The 18,894-nt window shown below is 36.5% G+C and overlaps 2 protein-coding genes across 4 annotated transcripts in view; one reads left to right on the top strand and one right to left on the bottom strand.

Moving 5' to 3' along the window:
• The window catches only part of tm4sf4 (transmembrane 4 L six family member 4), a 6,415-nt gene extending 5,267 nt beyond the window's left edge, over positions 1 to 1,148 (bottom strand). The window contains exon 1 of the mRNA XM_062423942.1: positions 441 to 1,148. Within this exon, the coding sequence (XP_062279926.1) occupies positions 441 to 611 (171 nt within the window). The 5' untranslated portion in view covers positions 612 to 1,148. The remainder of the gene's footprint in view (positions 1 to 440) is intronic.
• A 1,409-nt stretch (positions 1,149 to 2,557) lies between these two features.
• Positions 2,558 to 17,524, top strand: LOC133984538 (glutathione hydrolase-like YwrD proenzyme). Of its 3 annotated transcripts, XR_009925418.1 has the most exons (13): positions 2,561 to 2,770; positions 4,016 to 4,169; positions 4,247 to 4,400; positions 5,438 to 5,644; positions 7,747 to 7,899; positions 7,981 to 8,068; positions 9,322 to 9,493; positions 10,706 to 10,862; positions 12,440 to 12,622; positions 12,952 to 13,036; positions 13,623 to 13,718; positions 16,512 to 17,163; positions 17,203 to 17,524. XR_009925418.1 is itself a non-coding variant. In XM_062423938.1 (12 exons), exons 1-12 carry the CDS (start codon positions 2,671 to 2,673, stop codon positions 15,193 to 15,195), a joined length of 1,638 nt encoding a protein of 545 aa, XP_062279922.1. In that variant the 5' UTR covers positions 2,558 to 2,670; the 3' UTR covers positions 15,196 to 15,938. The 3 variants fall into 3 exon arrangements, 2 of the variants coding, with proteins under 2 accessions (XP_062279922.1, XP_062279921.1); XM_062423938.1 differs by lacking the exons at positions 16,512 to 17,163; positions 17,203 to 17,524 and adding an exon at positions 15,107 to 15,938 and having other exon boundaries at positions 2,558 to 2,770; XM_062423937.1 differs by having other exon boundaries at positions 16,512 to 17,524.
• Positions 17,525 to 18,894: the final 1,370 nt, after the last annotated feature.

Genomic DNA, 18,894 nt, shown 5'->3' with positions numbered 1-18,894 from the left:
ACACACACACACACACACACACACACACAGATACAGTTGAGCAGATGATGAATTCTTTCCTCCTCCATTGTATGCAAGTAAAAACTGTGCCGCTTAATGTCCTACCATGATCTTTAAAATATACAGAAGATTTCCATCTCTACTCATTCTTTTAAGCTGTATCAATTTTCACCAGGATTAATATATTTTTCTGGAAATATGTCATCAGAATAATTTATATTATAATATGCTATAAAATATGCTATATACAAAGTCCAAACAAGCTTGATGAATAAAAAAACAACAACATTTTTGATATATTTGTTGCATCAGGTAGTTAAATAAGGATAATAAATACAGCCTATATCACACAGTTTGCAGAGTCAGTGTGTTATCCAAAAATGGCAGACTGGATTTCAGCAGCTATAACTATCAGCGTTATCATTTTAACATATACTCACAAGCACTCCAGATCCAAGAATGCCTCCACAGTAAAACACTTCGTCTGTGATGTGATCGTGCTCCGCAGGCTCTCCACTCGGGAAGAAGAGCAGGATGTTACACAGCACACACACAATCGCCAGAGGTATCAGAGTGATCCCCAGACACTTGGCAAAGCTGCCCGAACACATTTTGGCACTGATGCTTGAACCGCCTCTGATAGTAACAACTCCTGGGGTTTGAGAAGTATCTTGTGGACTTAAAAACTCAACTTAAGATGGTTCTTCCAAAAGGATGGCATTAACAAAACTGAACAAAACTGACAAAAAACAAGGATCTGACTTCTAAAATTGAAGGTCCGATGTCAGTCTGGTCCACTCTTTGTCTGTTACCGAGCTTTTCAAACGTTAAAAAATTCAGTACACCCGTTGGCCTTCCTGGCTGACTATTCGGCCTTTCTCTGCCTCTTATCTCCACCTGCAGCTTCACAACAGAAGTAACATACAACTAAATTTCTTTCTACACCTTTTTTTGCTTGGTTATTCCTTCAAAAATCTGTTCACCTTATCGAACTTCCTGAACGACCCTGTCTACCTCACCTTTCCTGTCTCTGGGGATGGTTGATGCTGTGTTTGAGCCTTTATATTGTAGCCCCCCTGCCTGTCTCACTATGTGATGTCACTGCTTCACTTTTACAGCAGCCACCTGTAATATAGCAGGATATCACTCACACACACACCTACAAACACACATACACACACATGCGGCTGCATGCAAACACACACTGAGCCATTAATGTAGGGTTGCATATCCGTGTGTGCACACAAAAAAACACAGGTGAAGACACACTGGTTAATGTTCTACCATGTGTTTTGTGTACATGGAGACAGAGCTGGAAGTGACAGACAGTTGGTCGATACAGCAGGGCCCTCTTGGCTGATCTGAACCTGCCACAAGTTTAATGAGTAACAGGAACAACTTCTTCATTAGTTAGGATTGTCTAATCAATAGTTTATCTCTTGGTGTGTCTAATCACACTCAATTTAATTGGGCTAATCAAGTGGTTGCATTTACTTATAACATATGCATCCTGTAAGCCTGAGTTAATATTAGTTGGAAATTGTAGAATTGATTGATCAAGAAAAATCATTAATTTTGAAAGGTTCATAATTCTATTTGCTTTTTGTGTGGCAGAAATGACAAACACACCCAAATGAGTCATTAACATGATGACGAATTGATCAAATTTATCTGGCGTGTCGCATAATCTTTCAATGATTAAATGGGGCTTCTGAAGCAGTTATCTGTGATTTAATGTATGTAGTTATGAACAATGAAGAAATTCATAACTGCTTGGCACCCCTCTGTCTGTTAAATCCAAAACTACCAGAATGAACAATTATGCTATACTTCCCTTTAGACTGCTAAAAACGTTACAGACTCATTCTTACACTGTTTTATAAGCTTATTAGTCTCTTTTCACCTGTGTCAACTGGAACTTTAAATAGAAAGTTTGCTCCATAAGTGCTGCTGCTATCAATCCTAAACTTACTGGATTGTATTATTCTGATAATTTGATGGATTTATGAGAATAATTATTTAAACTCTATATGGATATGTTTTTAGTCAAAACCGTATTTTTAAAACAGTTAACAATTTTTACTCAGGGTTGGAAAGGTTACTTGTAAATGTAATAGTTTACAGATTACTAGTTACCCTATTTAAAATGTAATAAGTAATGTAACTATTTCAATTACTTAATAAAAGTAATGTAACTTATTACATTTGATTACTTTTCTAATTTTCTAATGAATGTGTTCAACTGTTAGGGTAAGTGTACCAGCACCATTACATGTAACTAGTTACTCCTAAACACTGCATATTTATTTATTTTTTTGTTTTTAATTGTTTTAATGTTTAATGTTTAATGTTTTAATGTTTCCAATTGTTTACTATTATTGGGTTTTATTTTCATTTTTCAAATTGTATGTTTTATGTTTTTTGTTTCCAATTCTTACTGTCAAATGTTTGTTTTTATGTAAAGCACATTGAGTTGCCCAATTTCTACTGAAAACTATAAGCATCCATCGATCTTATCTGTCATCTGCTTCTTTTCGCTGCCATCTCTGTTTCAGCCAGTCTCAATCGATGCCCCATTAACCGATCAGAAGTTGAAAGTCCAATCTGGTTTTGTTTTGTTCCGGTATTGTGTCCCGTTTTTGCTCATAGTCTCCGGTAGTTAAAGGCGGGATGGATACGGATTTAATTTTCTCTTCCCGTCGGTCTCCTGTGGTGTGTTTACACGGCTGCGTGGCGTCCAGCCAGCCATTGGCTTCACACATTGGACTGGGTGAGTGTAAACTGTTGCCATGGAGATGTACAATGATTCTGTAGTTCAGACAGACCCGGTTACCAGTTTGACCACTGCACCGTTTCATGTTTATTCGTCCCAGAGTCCAGAGTACAGACTCCAGACAATCAAAAATATCAACTGTACATTAGTTTAGTGTATTTCATACGTTTGTTAGCAACTGCTGCACAGACCGTATCAGTGTGTTTGAGTTCAGTTCATCTTCTGACTGATTTCAGAAGTCAACAGAGACACCGGTGTTGTGTAGAAGTCCGTTCCCCCCTCGAATAATGTTGAACTTGTGTGTCTCACAGCTACACATGCGCAGTTGGTCGGTTCCTCTCTCATCTCTGTCACATGAAGCAGATTCATAAACTGAGGAAACCCATTTCCGCCAATGTGATGAAAAAAAAAGTCTCTTTCTCAAAATAACGACTTAGTAACTCAAAAACATTAGTATCTCAAAATAATTAGTAGGTCTATCTCAAAATACTGACTTAGTATTTCAAAATAATAACATATGACTTATTAGTATCTCATTATTTTCAGATCAAACAAACATGATATAACCTCACTATATTCCAGAGGTGGGAAGTAAGGAAGTATTTGTACTTTGTTACTGTACTTAAGTATATTTTCCAGGTATCTGTACTTTGAGTATTTATTTTTCTGACTACTTTTTACTTTTACTCTCTACATTGAACACAACTATCTGTATTTTTTTACTCCTTACATTGTCAAAACAAGCTTGTTACTTGTTGTGTGTGACATGCTTTGTATTTTGTGTGTCCTATCTCTGTACGTTTTTTATTTGTGTAATCAGGTCTCACTTGCAAAAGAGATCTTGATCTCAAAGATATTTTACTGGTTATAAGTTTCTTGGTTAATGTTATGTAAGACCTGGTTGTAGCTATGACACATGGGACATTTGGAGTGGAGGCATAAGAAAAAACCAGGGTAAAAGTAAAGAGAGTAGGTTAGTAAAATCAAAACTCTTTGTACTAATAAAATCCATGCTGTGTTTGTGATTTAGATGAGGAGAAGAACAAAAAAGAGAAAAATAAAACCCATTTGTTAATCTTAAAAAAGGCTATAACATACAGTTGAAAAGGGCGTTACAGTCTATTGTGAATTATGCAGAATTTGTAGAGAATTGGCTAAAAAATACAAATATACTGGTAAGCTGTATTTATGATTAAATGATTCAAGCTCATCAATCAGTCATGACTCTGTGTTTTTGTCCAGATACCCTGAAGCGTGGTGGTAATGCGGCAGATGCTGCGGTTGCCATAGCAGCGGCGCTGGCGGTAACAGAACCATGCAGCACCGGTCCAGGTGGAGATGCCTTCTGCCTCTTCTACAACGGAAACACTGGAGAGATCAGAGGAATTAACGGCAGGTAGAGACTCCTCTCATGCTTTTGTTATTTTCTCCGTCATACAGAATGAATACCTGGGCATCTCTCTGTGTCCTCAGTGGTCGCTTACCCAGAGCTGAGACCCTGGACTTCCTGGAGGGACGTGGTTACAGTGCAGAGGCCCCTCCATCACCATCTGATGCTTTGAATGTTACAGTGCCAGGGGCTCCTGCGTGCTGGTGTGATACCATCGAGCTGTTTGGTAGTCACAAGGTTTGACTGTGTGTGTGTCTGTGTGTGTGTGTGTGTGTGTGTGTGTGTGTGTGTGTGTTTGTGTTGGGTGTATCCATTTGTGCAGATCTGTACTGGTGTGTGTTTTATGCTGTACTCAGGTAGCCAAAATCCCATTTTACAAACGATCACTTGGTAGTGAGTGTATTTCCTATATTTGGTCAAAACAGCAGTAACATAACCATCTATGGTGAGGTTTGTACAGGTATCTTTAAATATGAAAGAAAAACATTAACAACATTAAAGTATTCTTCTAAAATTAAAGACTGGGGAAAAATACAATTGTTGGTCAGATTTAAAATATGTTTCAAAGTTGTAAAATCTATTGTTTATTTGCACTGCATGTCCATTTAAACTCATTAATACAGTTAGTGTTAAAACACAATCTTGGAAAAAAATCTCCCTAACTTAAAAATGTATATTTTCCTGCAGCTTTCCACATACAAAGATTTGGAAATGTATTATGCAGATTAAATTGAATTGATATATTATTATGTCTAGGTTTTAAATCGAATTCCAGGTAGTATTAATCTTATTCTATCTTCAGCTGTAAAAGTTATAAGAACATATCAGTCCAAATAATTTAACTTCATTTTGTTTGATGCTATTTTTCCTCTTAAAACAAATACAATAAGAAATTGGGATACTGATAAAACAATGCACCAGCAGTACTAACGTGATGTCACACATAAAAGAAGATACTATATCATCAGTATGACATGTCCATGCTTTAGTGTATTTATAGAGTTTTTATGAGTATATGAGGATCATTCCCCATCACAAAAGTAAATAACATTTCATTACAAAGAATTGTCTCATTCATAAAGATTTATAAATAATAGAAAAATCTCTGGAAAACCATCACAAAAAAAAAAAAACAATCTGGAAAACTGTCAGAAGAAACTATGAACCAGGTTTAGTCCACTTGTATTTCTTATCAAAACAGTGACTAACACTTCCTGCGTAGTGAGGTTTGCTGTGAGGTCATGAACATGTGTTTCCTCTGCCTGTTTCCCTAGCTGTCCTTGCAGGAGGTGCTGAGCGGGGCAGCGGAGCTGGCTGAGGTGGGGTTTCCTGTTGCTGAGGTAACAGCTCACCACTGGGCACACTGGGTAGGGGCCCTGCGAGATGCTGGAAAGGAACTAGGCAGGGACCTGCTGATTGATGGTCATCCGCCCAAATGTGGACAAGTATTCAGAAATCCTGCCCTTGCCCAAACTCTTAAGGTAAATCCTTGAAAGTAAATTACAAAAAAAAATAAAAAACACACAGGTTCATAGGTCATATGAGTAGCAATGGGTCATTTTATCCCCTGAACTTAAACAAGAAGGAAACAGAACAATATAAAACCCTCCAAAATCCCTGTGCAAGTCCTCCCAAAGGTTGTTTGCTTTTTCTAAACTTGACATAGCCTTTTGTACAGGAAGACCTTGGATGAACCCAGGGGTATGCTGGATAATTAACCCTGAAGCCATTGGCATGTTGGATTCAATATGGAAAGAAAACAGGGATGACAGGAATATAAATTGTGCTTGGTTGGGCAAAACAGGAATGACATTAAAGGGGGGAACAAAGAGGAAGACAAAAGGGATGATCGGAAGTTCATAGAAAAGGTGATGTGTCAGAAAAGGGGTGAAGGAAGGATGGATGGAAAAAGAAGAGAGGAAATGGGGAAAAGGAAATAAGTAGTGATGAAGGTCAAGGTGGTATTGAGAAGGAAATTATATTACTTAAAAAAACCCAGCAATGACTACATTAAAAAAACTGTGAACTGAAATGAAAAACTCTTAAAACAAGTGTACTCCGAAAAAAGTCAAAATCTAAAAACAAACTATAAACCAAACGACAAAATAACTTTATGTTTCAGAATCCAAACTATAAAAAAAGTTTGACAGAAGTGATTGTACAAACTTTTTTTTTTAATCACTTCTTTAAACATCTATTTTTGAAAAGCCTTTCATTAATGTAAGCCCACAGTTTTTTGTATCCAGCTCCACTGCTTTTTAAGTTTTATTTTGTTTATTTTTTAGGTTTTTTTAATCTTATTTTATTACATTTTGGGAATTTTATTCCAATTAATTTTCTATACCTTTACTTGCTGGATTTTATTTAATTGTGGTGACTTGCTCTCCCCAAGTAAAGCCCTTTGTAATAATGTTTTAGGCGGTGCTTTATAAAACGTTTATTATTGTTATCATTAAATTAAATATAATTGAAATATAATTTAGATGGAGAAAAAAAACTCTCTACTGAAGCCAGTTTAAGTGAGGTGGGACATTTTTTGAAAGTTCTACATTTCCTGCCTCTGATATGAATGTGTGTATGTGGACAATGTAATATTCAGAAAAACCAAGAAACCAAGTTCATTCAGTAGTTTCCTGTCTGTGAGACGTCAGATGAACTGTGGCTGACCCCTATGCATGTGTGTGTTTGTGTGTGTATTTGTGTGCGTCATCATCAAAGTATGGAGACTGTAGGTGTATTGTGTTAAATAGTCATGCACTCATTGATTCTCTGCTTTATTAATGTGTCACACACTTAGTCATAGAAATATAAATGCAATAATGCAGGAACATGGCCAAATACGCCCCCATGACAACCCCCCCTACACACACACACACACACACACACACACACACACACACACACACACACACACACACACACACACACACACACACACACACACACACACACACACACACACGTACACTCACAATTATGTTCCTGAGACAGTGAAAACAATAGAAGTGACCTCAGCCTCATTGATGGTGGATTTCAATGGCATCCTAACGGCCATTCCTCAGCGATGACGGTGTGTTATATTCTTGTGGTACAAAATCCGACATTCAAACACACCCTCCTGTAATGGTACAACATTGATTTGACTGGTAGACATGTACAATAGTGAACACGTCATCCACATATCTCACATAGACTCACATAGCATTACATCCGGTAAACTATCATGTTTTTCAGTTTTTAATGCTGTTTTTAAAGGGGGCATATGCTTTTGTGATTTTATGTTCATACTCTTATGATGTTGGAGGTGTATTTTAAATATGGCCAAAGTTTCTAAATTTGAGGTGAACATACATAAAAAAAAGAAGAAAAAGAAACACTCTCTGTAAAGAGAGTGTTTCCTATTCTGGCGACATACTCCAGTAGATCGCCAGAATAGGAATACAACCTTTAAATGTGCATGATATGTCCCTTGTAAAAGCTGTGGATCGATAGATAAAGTGCAAAGACACAAACTCTGTATCAGGTTGATTAACTGAGCAGTTGAGTGACTGATTGTAACATTAATGGACTGATCTATCGTCAGGATCTGGGTGGGCGTGGTAAACCAGCCTTCTACCAGGGCAGAGTGGCCCAAGCCATCGTTGAAATCATCAACCAACATGGAGGAGTCATGACCCTGGACGACCTCAGCAGCCATGAAAGTGAGGTCATCACCCCTATAAGCACAGAGTACAAGGTGAAGTCAGCTAATTTGGACGCTTACTGTATCTGTGTTTTAATTATATGTTCAGAGTGAATGACTCCATTGTGTGTGCAGGGTGTGCGTCTTTGGGAGCCTCCTCCCAACAGTCAGGGATTGGCTGCCCTGCTGCTGCTCAATATCCTGGAGAACTTCCCTCTCAAAGGTAACCACCAATACACTGAAGTGACTCACCAGCAGAGTAGATGAGAGCTCTTTCCGGGGATGTGGATGAGGCAGATATCACTTCATGGAAATAAAAGCATTATTCACATAAAAACAACCCAAAAGACGTATTTTATCACTCAACCCAGACAGTTTATGTGCTTCACTCTGATTCACTTTCTGGAGGTAAAACAACATGAATCGGTATGTTCAATGTTTGTTCAGATCAACACAGATTCACCACAGACTAAAAAATGACTGAATGAGTCAGTAGAGGTGGATTAAATGCTTTAATGCAGTGTTGATATGAGCTCATATCATACTACAGTGTGGATAGATAAACCGAGATAAGAGAAGAGGTTACCCAAATGAGCTTTTATCAAAACATTTAGAGACAAAACATCCACGGAGGACAGCTGTTCACTTGACTAGTGTTGCTTTAATGTGTCATGTTCCTGAAAAGTCACTGTTATGAGCTCCATTTTGTGTTTCTTAAGGTGATCAGACGTGAGATAGTGTTTATAGAACAAAAACAGTCTTTTATGTCCTTTTTAATACTTGTCTTTAATACTTAAAGAGGGAAACATGTTTAAGTTGTATAGTGGCTTTTTCTATTATAGTAATCAGCTTGGTTTATGGCAGATATGGTGTTAATCTTTAAAAGTTTGATGTAAATAGTCTGTATTGTAAACATCTGGTATCTGGTGGGTTTTTCCGGGGAAAAGAGTGTAGTTTTCCCAATATACTGCTGAAGGAAGAAATCATGCAAATGTCAAATATTTGTAGCGGCACCAAGTCAGATAAGGAAGAACATGTAATTTACAGTGACGTGGTTGTATTGAAATTACACAAAATGATGTCCAATAAATAACAAAATATATGTAACCATGCAATTCTAATGTTAATGTGCATATTTAATTATTTATTTATTATGTTCTTTATGTCTGAATTGCTGCTATCTCATCTCTCAAGAAAAAAGGACAGATTAAGTATTAAATAAAATATTTAGTCATTCTAAAAAAAAAACTAAAAAAAACTAAAAAACAATACAAAAAAACAAAAAAACATTTTTTTTTTGGAAGCAACATGTATTTAAATTTCAAAGAATTCAAGTGTGTGTGTGTGTGTGTGTGTGTGTGTGTGTGTGTGTGTGTGTGTGTGTGTGTGTGTGTGTGTGTGTGTGTGTGTGTGTGTGTGTGTGTGTGTGTGTGTGTGTGTGTGTGTGTGTGTGTGTGTGTGTGTGTGTGTGTGTAGCTTTAGGCCATAACAGCTCTGACTACATCCATGTTTTGGTGGAGGCTGTTCGTTTGGCACTAACAGATGCTCTGCGTTACCTGAGCGACCCAGACCATGTGACCATCCCTCTGCAAACCTTACTGGACAAGAGCTACAGCCACCAGCGAGCCCAGCACATCAGCATGGAAAGGTGTGTGTCTGTGTGTGTGTGTCTGTCTGTCAGTTAGTACCAGCATGTACCAGTCATGCTGTGTTGACTTAAGATAGGACTGTAGACTTTTACTCAACCCCCCACCGACCGTAACGTCCATCCCTTCACGCCTCATCCCTCCTCCACTGCACTGTCTGCTCTGTGTGTCATTTGTGTGTGTGTTATTGTGTATTTGCTGCTAGTCAGTACTGTAGACTTTGGACTATAGGTTCTTATCAGCTGCAAGACAAAGACAAATAGACTATAAAACTATAAAACAACAGAATGATCCCCTTAATGATCACACAGACACCATAGCAAAACATATAAAGTAGAACATAGACAATATATTCTTTGACCTAAAATTACTGAGTTGAGTAGCATGTCACTGCATTAACACACACAACACACACACGCAAACAGACACATATTTTACTATACCATCTAAACTAACAGTGATTTAAACTTTAAGTAGATGCCTCAGTTAAAAATCATTGTCTATCAAGGGCGTTTTCACAGTCTTGCACAATGTTTACATACACGTAATAAACCAGGTACCTGGGTGAAATCACACTGAGGGTTTAAATAACAATCATGTTTTCAAATGCACTGCAGTTACTTGGTTACTATAAAACCAGTGTTTACATGCACTAATTCAATTTATGAGAGGTGAAGGAAGAAAATGAGAGAGCACAATTATAAAGATTATCAAAATACCTCAGAAGTTCGAGGTTGGCAGATGGGGCCTTGTGCTTCTCCTTAGTGCCTTTATTTCCCTGTAGAATATATTTAACAGGACATAAAAGTAATACTATTTATATTAAAATAAACCAACACTCAGTTGTTACCACTTTTGCATTTCAAGACTAAGGAAGTCAGTTTTCTGTTGCACAAACATTTCCAATAACTTGCACGACTATCTAATATGGCCTCCACGTTATTATATGATATTTAAAACTACAATGGTTTAGTTAGATCACAAATTTGATCATCTTGAGCGATGAACAATGTTACCATGGCAACTGATTGTAGTTATCAGTGTAAAAAATCACTCAGGAGGTTACTAAACCATTTCAGTACAGTTAAAAATGAGTAGTGTTTATATGTAAAGTAAAATTTGCTGAGAGAAATTAGACAGAGGATTTCATGAATGAAAACATATTTTTCCCCATTAGTTATTTGTGTTGATTGTTTGTATGTTTCTGTTTATAGAGCCATGGAAGGAGTGGAGCCTGGCCTGATGACAGGAAGTGACACAGTCTATTTCTGCGTGATTGACAGCCAGGGGAATGCCTGTTCATTTGTCAACAGCACCTTTATGGGCTTTGGGAGTGGGCTGGTCCCAAAGGACTGTGGATTCTCACTACAGGTCAGAAAGAGTGTGTGTGTTGGTGTGTGCAAGTGAGGCAGCTTTCCAGTCACTACAGAATAAAAATTAAAGTCCACTTTGATCCTGAAGTACAGTTCAATCAATCAGTCAATCATCACATTTGTAATCATATAAAGTACAATGAAATCACAGTAAAATGTAATGCTGTCAGTTCATTTATTTATCCATTATAAAGAGTAGTAATAGTAATAAATATATGTGTATGCTTGGGGGGTTGGTCTTAGGCAGTGACCTCATTTAGGATCCTGGTGACATGAGGATAGAAGGTCTTCCTGACCCTTTAAGTGCTGGCCTGGTGTATCCGGTACCTTCTTCCCGACCACAGCAGGGAGAAAAAGCTGTTATCCGGGTGTTTTGGGATGGTGTTCTTGCAGCAGCAGGGGTAAATGTCCTTTAGACAGGGAAGAGCACCGCCTATTGTATGTTTGTCTTTGCAGGGCCTTGCTGTCCTGTTCAGTGCTGTTCCCATATCAAAGTAGTGATGTTGCCCGTCAGGAAGCTCTCATTGGTGCAGGAATAGAACGTGTTCCTCAATCACCGGAATTACCTCAAGTGAAATAGTTTCTGTCTTGCCTTTCTCACCACTGAGTCAGTATGCAGGGCACTCAGTGATGTGGACACTAAGCTACTTGAAGCAGTCCACCTTCTTAATAAGGACCTATTGATATTAAGGGAGGTATAGTTCCTTTCATTCCTTCCCTGCTTCTCAAAGGCCACAATGAGGTCATTAATCTTGCTGATGAGTAACATCATGGTGCAATTTTGGGCTGTCTGAGATAAAAGTTGACGATTGTGACAGACACATGGTGAAATCTTTGGTCTTTGATTTCAGTCACACTGTGAGACACATAAAACTATTGACCGATTTGGAGCTTTGTTGCTGTTGTTGTTTTTTTAATATGACTTAGAGGGAAAACACTAGTTCTCCTTAATTAGGTACATCCATAGCAAACAACAATCAAGACAATGGAGGTGAAATGAAAAAGAAATGTGTGTGAGACTTGGTTGCATTTTCAAGACATATGAGCCAAGCTGACGACATGCTTCTGCTTTCATACACTTTTCTCTTTTTACATTGTAGTGCTACGATTCACCGCATTACGTTCACAGTTGATGTTTTAGAGTCTGACCCAGATTTTGTGAGCAAAATTACATCACAGGCATCCCGCACAATGCGTCATGCAGTAGACTTATATAATCGTTGTCCCACAGTCTAAGGGTGCCTTTAGGTGAAGCCAAAAAGGACATGTAAAGCACCAAGCATAATGCAAATTTTGATATTTTATGATCATGTTTTGCATGGTAACCTCACAAGAGCAGGAATAAATGGTGTGCTTATGTGTGTTTATGTAAGTATGTGTGAGGTGCTAAACAGAAAATGTTTTTCATGATCATGGACCTCTGCCAAGGTGCTGCTGTAGTACAATGATTATATGTGATGAGCTTAATTTCCAAAGCACATATCCACGTATATAGAATTGTGTCATTGCTTTCAAGAAAAAAATAAAAAAGTTGTGAAAATATATATTCATTAAATCTTTATTCCCCTTTGACAGAATCGTGGTGCCAGCTTTTCTCTGCATCGTGACCATGTTAATTGTGTTGCTGGAGGGAAACGTCCATATCACACCATAATACCTGCACTCCTCACTGACTCTGCATCCAAATCACAAAAAACACAACTCCTTGCTGCATTGGGGGTGATGGGAGCTTTTATGCAGCCACAAGGACACATCCAGGTATGTAGTGATGAAGGGTGTAGAAGTATATAAAATATGTCCCTAAAATGAGTTTTTTTATTTATTACATCTCTCTTATAATTTGTCCATTTGGAAATAAGTTGCTGTTGATTATTTTATAGTCACACTAGATCAGGCTTTGGATAAATAGTAAATTAAAACACTGGCTTCATCATAATTAAACCATTTGTGTGTACCAATTTATGGATTACATTGGTTTTTAGTCACAGAGGTGTATTCAGAATGAATAAAAACATATACTGCTTTACTTATGGTTCAGTCTTATGATTGTAATCTGTTAACATTACTGCTGTTCTTCATGTGTTTAGGTGTTGTTGAACATGTTGGAATTTGGGATGAATCCTCAACAGGCTCTGGATGCTCCGAGAGTTTTCGTACAGTATGACCACAAAAGTATGTCTCGCCTCCTCACACACACACACACACACACACACACACACACAATTCATACAAACACACAGGCTTTCTGTTATATGGAACATCATGGCTTGTTTAATAATTAATAATTTGTGTGTGTTTAGTCAAACTACTGTATGGCAGTATATATTACTTCCTGTCATGAGGTGCCCTGATGAAATAAGTCATTGTGACATTCATTTCATTTCCTTGTAATATCTGTATATGCTTTGTGTTAGTGCTATCGTAACATACATTACACAGAAAAACACAAAATCCAATACAGTAAACATTCATGTTGGCAGTCAACTATACTAATTGAAGCATTAGTAAACCTATCTCATAGCATATATTATATATTATTATATTATAAAAGCACTATCTTTACAATTAAATCATAGTTTATCGCCCATAAAACGATGTACTGTAGCTGTACATCTCATCATACAACTTGTAACTTTGTTCTGGTGTCAGATCACATTTTATACTGTTAAATGTTATACTGTTGATGATGATGTCCCCTTTTTTGTGTAAAGTACTTTTTAAAATCAAAATTATATTCTGATTTGTCGTCTCCCTCTAGCTGATGAGTGGTTGGTTAATCTGGAGGAGGGGATCGACCAGGAAGTGGCCGAGGCACTGAGAAAACGGGGTCACAAGATCAACTGGCCAGTCACAGGTAACTTTTTAATGTAATGCAAACAGTTACTGCAGGGGCTGCATCGTGTTTCCTTACACAGCGGTTTTATAAAGTCATCAAGTCATTCAATCATTTATCATCATCACTTTATTTATTTAAAACCTCAGAAAACCCATTAATGGTGAGCCGTCATTGCAGAGGTGCAGACACGACTAAAATCAAATAACAACAAAAGAAGAATACATGGCTATATCAATTAAATACGAGGCAAAATTAACAATGCTAAAAAGTTAAAGTGTAGGAATCGACAATGAGACAAATAGATAAATTAAACAATAAGAATAAGAATAACTAAGAATATAAAAAACTGACAGTTACAATCAACGGAATTAGCAATTAAATCTTGGAATTGACTCAACAGTATTAATGTCAACCTAAGTTTTCCTGAAGCATATTCCAGATATGAGGGGAACAGCATTAATTAATTAATTAATTATTTAATTATTATACACACAATCAAAAACAAACCAGAAAACACACACACACCCCAATAAATAAATAAATAAAATACAATAATAAGAAAACATTTATTTTATTTTATTTATTTTTTTTGGGGGGGGGTTTATAATATGAGTGAATGCTTATGCTTAATCTTAATTTACTCCAATACTTGTTATTGCTGGCCACTCACAACCAAAATAAATACTATGGGGGGACCACTCTTTAACAAAATCCTCTAGGGTTGTTTGCAGTACATGAGATAACTAATCATAAGGAAGAATTGATAGGAGTTTATCATCCCAAATTGATTTAATGTTGGTGGATGTACATCAAGCCAAACTTGCAGGAGTGAAAGACTTGCAGCATAAAACATGATATTTAACAGTTTTACAGTTTGACCAGTCAAGGAAAAGGGGCTGAAACCAAGAATACAATGTTTAGGATCCTTTTATGCCAAAAACTAACCAAAAACTAACATAAAGAAAGTAAAAAAAAAAAAAAAGTATAACAGCCTCAGACATATTAGTGTTTGTATTTCTACATCTTCATTATCTGTCCTGTTTTGTAACAACGTTGTAACAGCTTGATTTGATGTTTTATTCAATAATCTGGAGACAATTATTACAGTTTGAATCCAAAAGATCAAAAACTTCCTACATAATCACTTTTCAAAGGGTTGCACTTAAATACAGTTGCAACACCTGCGACACCTTTTTCTTTTTTCCATTGACAACATATTGTGTGATGTGCTATATGTAGCGGCTACAGTGTTCAATTCATTATTATATATTAATGTCTTCAGTGTTTACTGTGACCTAATTAGACCTTGGCTGAAACAACGGTAACTTCTGATTTGAGATTTGACTATCACAAACCAAAAGTAGATCGCAGTTCCCATAAACTCTGTTGCTTCCTGTTGCGAACAGGATGTTTTCACTGGGTTCCTCTTCCCTTCCCTGGCATCATTGTGAGTGAGTTTGATTACACTTCGGCATATATGAAGAGCGAGTTGTGAGTTATTTTAACATCAGAGTTTCAGTCCCTCCACCATCTGCTATAGAGAAACACATGAGAATCTCCCTTTGTGTGACCACCTGTATTATAGAGCTCTTAATTCCTGAAAAGTATTTATAATTGTAATATTTAAAGGTTTCATCAACAAATTTAAAAAAAAACGAAAATTCCCAACTGCCTCATTTTCATTTGTACATTATGACAGTAAATTTCGAGAATCATTAACAAGTAAATCCAATTTAAGGAACTAAACATGTAACTTCTCATCACTCAATAAACTGCGTCACTGTGTAACTTTCTCACTGCTTTATTGCTACCTTCATCCCTCAGTTATAAATGTTCACTTTACTGTAAGATTTAAAAAAAACTCTCCTTTTTTAACAGTATCTTGTTGCATATAGTGGCCATTGACTATATTAAACTATGGACGATGTGTCTCCACTTACTACCACTATGCAAAATTGAAACTAAAATATCTCTTTTCTGGGAGCGGTTGTCACAGCTGTCAATCACGATGTCACACCCCATGAATTATATCATCATTATCAGAAAAATAACTCTTCAACAACCATTAGTGTGATAAACACTACCTAAAATGACAGAAAACATTTTGGGCAAAAAATAGACTCATGTCCCTGGGGATGAGACTTATGACCTATTCTGCAGCCAGCCACCAGGGGGCGTTCAAGATATTTTGGCTTCACTTTTGCGAAGTTGTCATGATGTCGATTGTTTATACAGTCAATGATAGTGACTTGACAGTGATCAGAACTTATTCTAAGTTACTTTATGTGATTTATAGAATTTACATAATATTTTAAAATATTCTTATGAATTTCACTATGAATTGATTCATCTATCATTACACTTTTTAAAATAAATAAATCAATATATATATATAGATTTATTTAATATATATATATATATATATATATATATATATATATATATATATATATATATATTAATTTATTTATTTTAAAAAGTGTAATGTTAGATGAATCATTAATACAATATGATATATATATATATATATATATATATATATATATATATATATATATATATATATATATATATAAATCATATTTTATCTGTGTAGTTTGCAGGATTAACAACAAGTTTATGTTATTTTATGACAGTGTGTCAGTAAATTTGTATGGGGACGGTTTGATTTAGGACCTTTGCCTCATGATCTTTGTATATCCTTAAAATATTTGGTTTACCTTGCACAATAGTTACATATCAATAAAAGACTTCACTGTTTAGTGAGCTCCATCATGTTTTTGATTTTTTTTTTTGTTTTCATACTTACAGGCCACAAGAGGTCTCGGTTTGGGCGGGGGCAGATCATTACAGTGGGGGATTGGTGGAACCCATCTGTCAGTCACGTTGATCATCCAGCGAAGGTGCTGTGGGCCGGATCAGACCCCCGAGCAGACGGATGTGCTCAGGGATACTAGACAGACTGTAAATGTAATAATCAAACAAAAAACTAAATTCACAGTGAACTCAAACCTTTTTTTTCTTTACTGATTTTATTACAAAGTGTTATTTGGCAGCAACACTGTCATAGCCTGGTGTCTACAGCACACCTTCATAAAGTGCCTCATGTTATCATGTTCTTATCTTACAGTACATATTATTGTTTGTGTTGTAAGTTAATATACATGTATCATCTGTAGCTGTATCGTTAAGTGCACCATTTTAGAAAATCAGAAGATAAAACTCAGTTCTCATAACAGTTTGAACTTAAACTAGGCACCATATTCATAGTTCCTTATGGAACAACATCCTGTATCTTCCCCCACATTTTCTTGATTTCAGATTAGATTTGTGAGCAGCAATCAAACAGGAAAACACATCTTTGTGTAACATGACATTACACACCAATCATGCACTTCTTTGATTCTGTTTTGACTGAGATAATTATCTGTTTTAACTACTTTGATTACTTGCTGCTGATGAGGTTTTTGTTATTAATGATAAAAAATATTATTTCACAGAGGCCTCCCACCTCAATTAATAAGAGTCTGACATTTAGTCTATGTGACGATAAACACATACACAATTTAGATTTAATGTGAATCAAGTCCATCAGTGTTCTTTTTTCTGACCTTAAAATATTTTATAGTGTTATACAGTTTTTTTGTTTCTGCTGTTGTTGTGCAAAATGAAATATGCTGGAAATATTTGTAATGGTTTTGTACATGTTTACAATTAAATTAAATCAATTAGATATATTTTCAAGAAATATTAAGTTCTCATATATTGATTTCTCCAAGCAGGAGCACACTGGGCTAGACCCATTTAATCAACTAATCTCAGTCTTCAGACAGCTGATTGGTCGAATTGTGTGCACTTGATTGGTTGGCACAAAAATTTGCAGACACACAGCCTTTTATGGAATAGTTTTGACATGCCTGGCCATAGGTTTTGTGAAAAATGTTTGTTTTTAAATGTGATTGAGTTGGGAAACAGTTTGTAAGCCACTGGTGCTCCAGAGCAGGTCACTCAGACACGTTTCCACTTCAATATAAATCGCTTAATGTAGAAACATGATGTTAAACCTTGTTTCTGTGCTGATCTCCTTACAGCTCCAAACTCTCTGTGGTACCAACCTGTTACTCTTATAAAGAGCCATGTGTTCTGTCACCCAAAGACTCTGTTTTACATAATCTGCCTTAATCAACACTGGTCAAAACAGCTCGTTAGTGGGTCTAGATTACAGTTCAGTTTATCTGGATGTTTTGCATTCCAGCTGGATTAAAATGCAGGGTCACAACATCCTAGGCCTCTGAAACACACACATGCACTCATACAGTCTTTCTGGCTTTCTGACACAGCACTATTAGGACTCATGTTGTGCCCTATAGCCCTACATAGACCTGCTGAGCTATTATATGATTTTGACCTAGAAAGAGAGATCAGCAGACCTAACTTCTTATTTTCTGCTGAAAAGCTTTTTTTATTTTTACTTATGCCATTTAAAAAATGTTTTCAGTTCATGTAATGCTTTAAACTTCAATGTAAGCAGTTAAAAAACATGTCTGATCTTTTGGACATACAGTATATACTTTGATACTCTATTTGAAACACTACAGAATGTATTTTCATCAAGCAATTAAATATCTCTTTCTTTCTGAAAAGTTTATGTTATGGGGATGTTAACGTTTCATCTTAATCACTGAAGCAATCAGAGACTAACAAACAAAACAAAAAATAATTATAATAGTCAAATAACAAAAGCAAATAGAAACCACTGACAAATGAAGTATATAACACTGATTATCTTGTTGCAATGGCACCTGTCAAGGGATGAGTTATATGAGGCAGCAAGTGAACAGTCAGCTCTTGAATTTGATGTGCAGGAAACAGGAAAAAAGGGCAAGCGTAAGGATCTGAGTGACTGTGACAAGGCCTAGTTGTAATGGCTAGACAACAGGGTCAGAGCATCTCGAAAACAGCAGATTGTCTGGGGTGTTCCTGGTATGCAGTAGTTAGTAAAAATTGTCCAAAGAAGGACAATCGGTTAACCAGCAACAGGGTCATGAGTGCCCAAGGTTTATTGATGCATGTGCCCATCTGGTCCGACCCCCAAGAAGAGCCACTGTGGCACAAACGTGCTGAAACAGTTATTGCTGGCTATGATAGACAGGTGTCAAAACACACAGTGCATTGTAGCTTGCTGCATATGGGG

Source organism: Scomber scombrus, chromosome 8 (genome assembly GCF_963691925.1).
Source record: "Scomber scombrus chromosome 8, fScoSco1.1, whole genome shotgun sequence".
NCBI classification, from domain to species: domain Eukaryota; kingdom Metazoa; phylum Chordata; class Actinopteri; order Scombriformes; family Scombridae; genus Scomber; species Scomber scombrus.
This window is presented reverse-complemented; position numbering and strand designations above follow the sequence as displayed.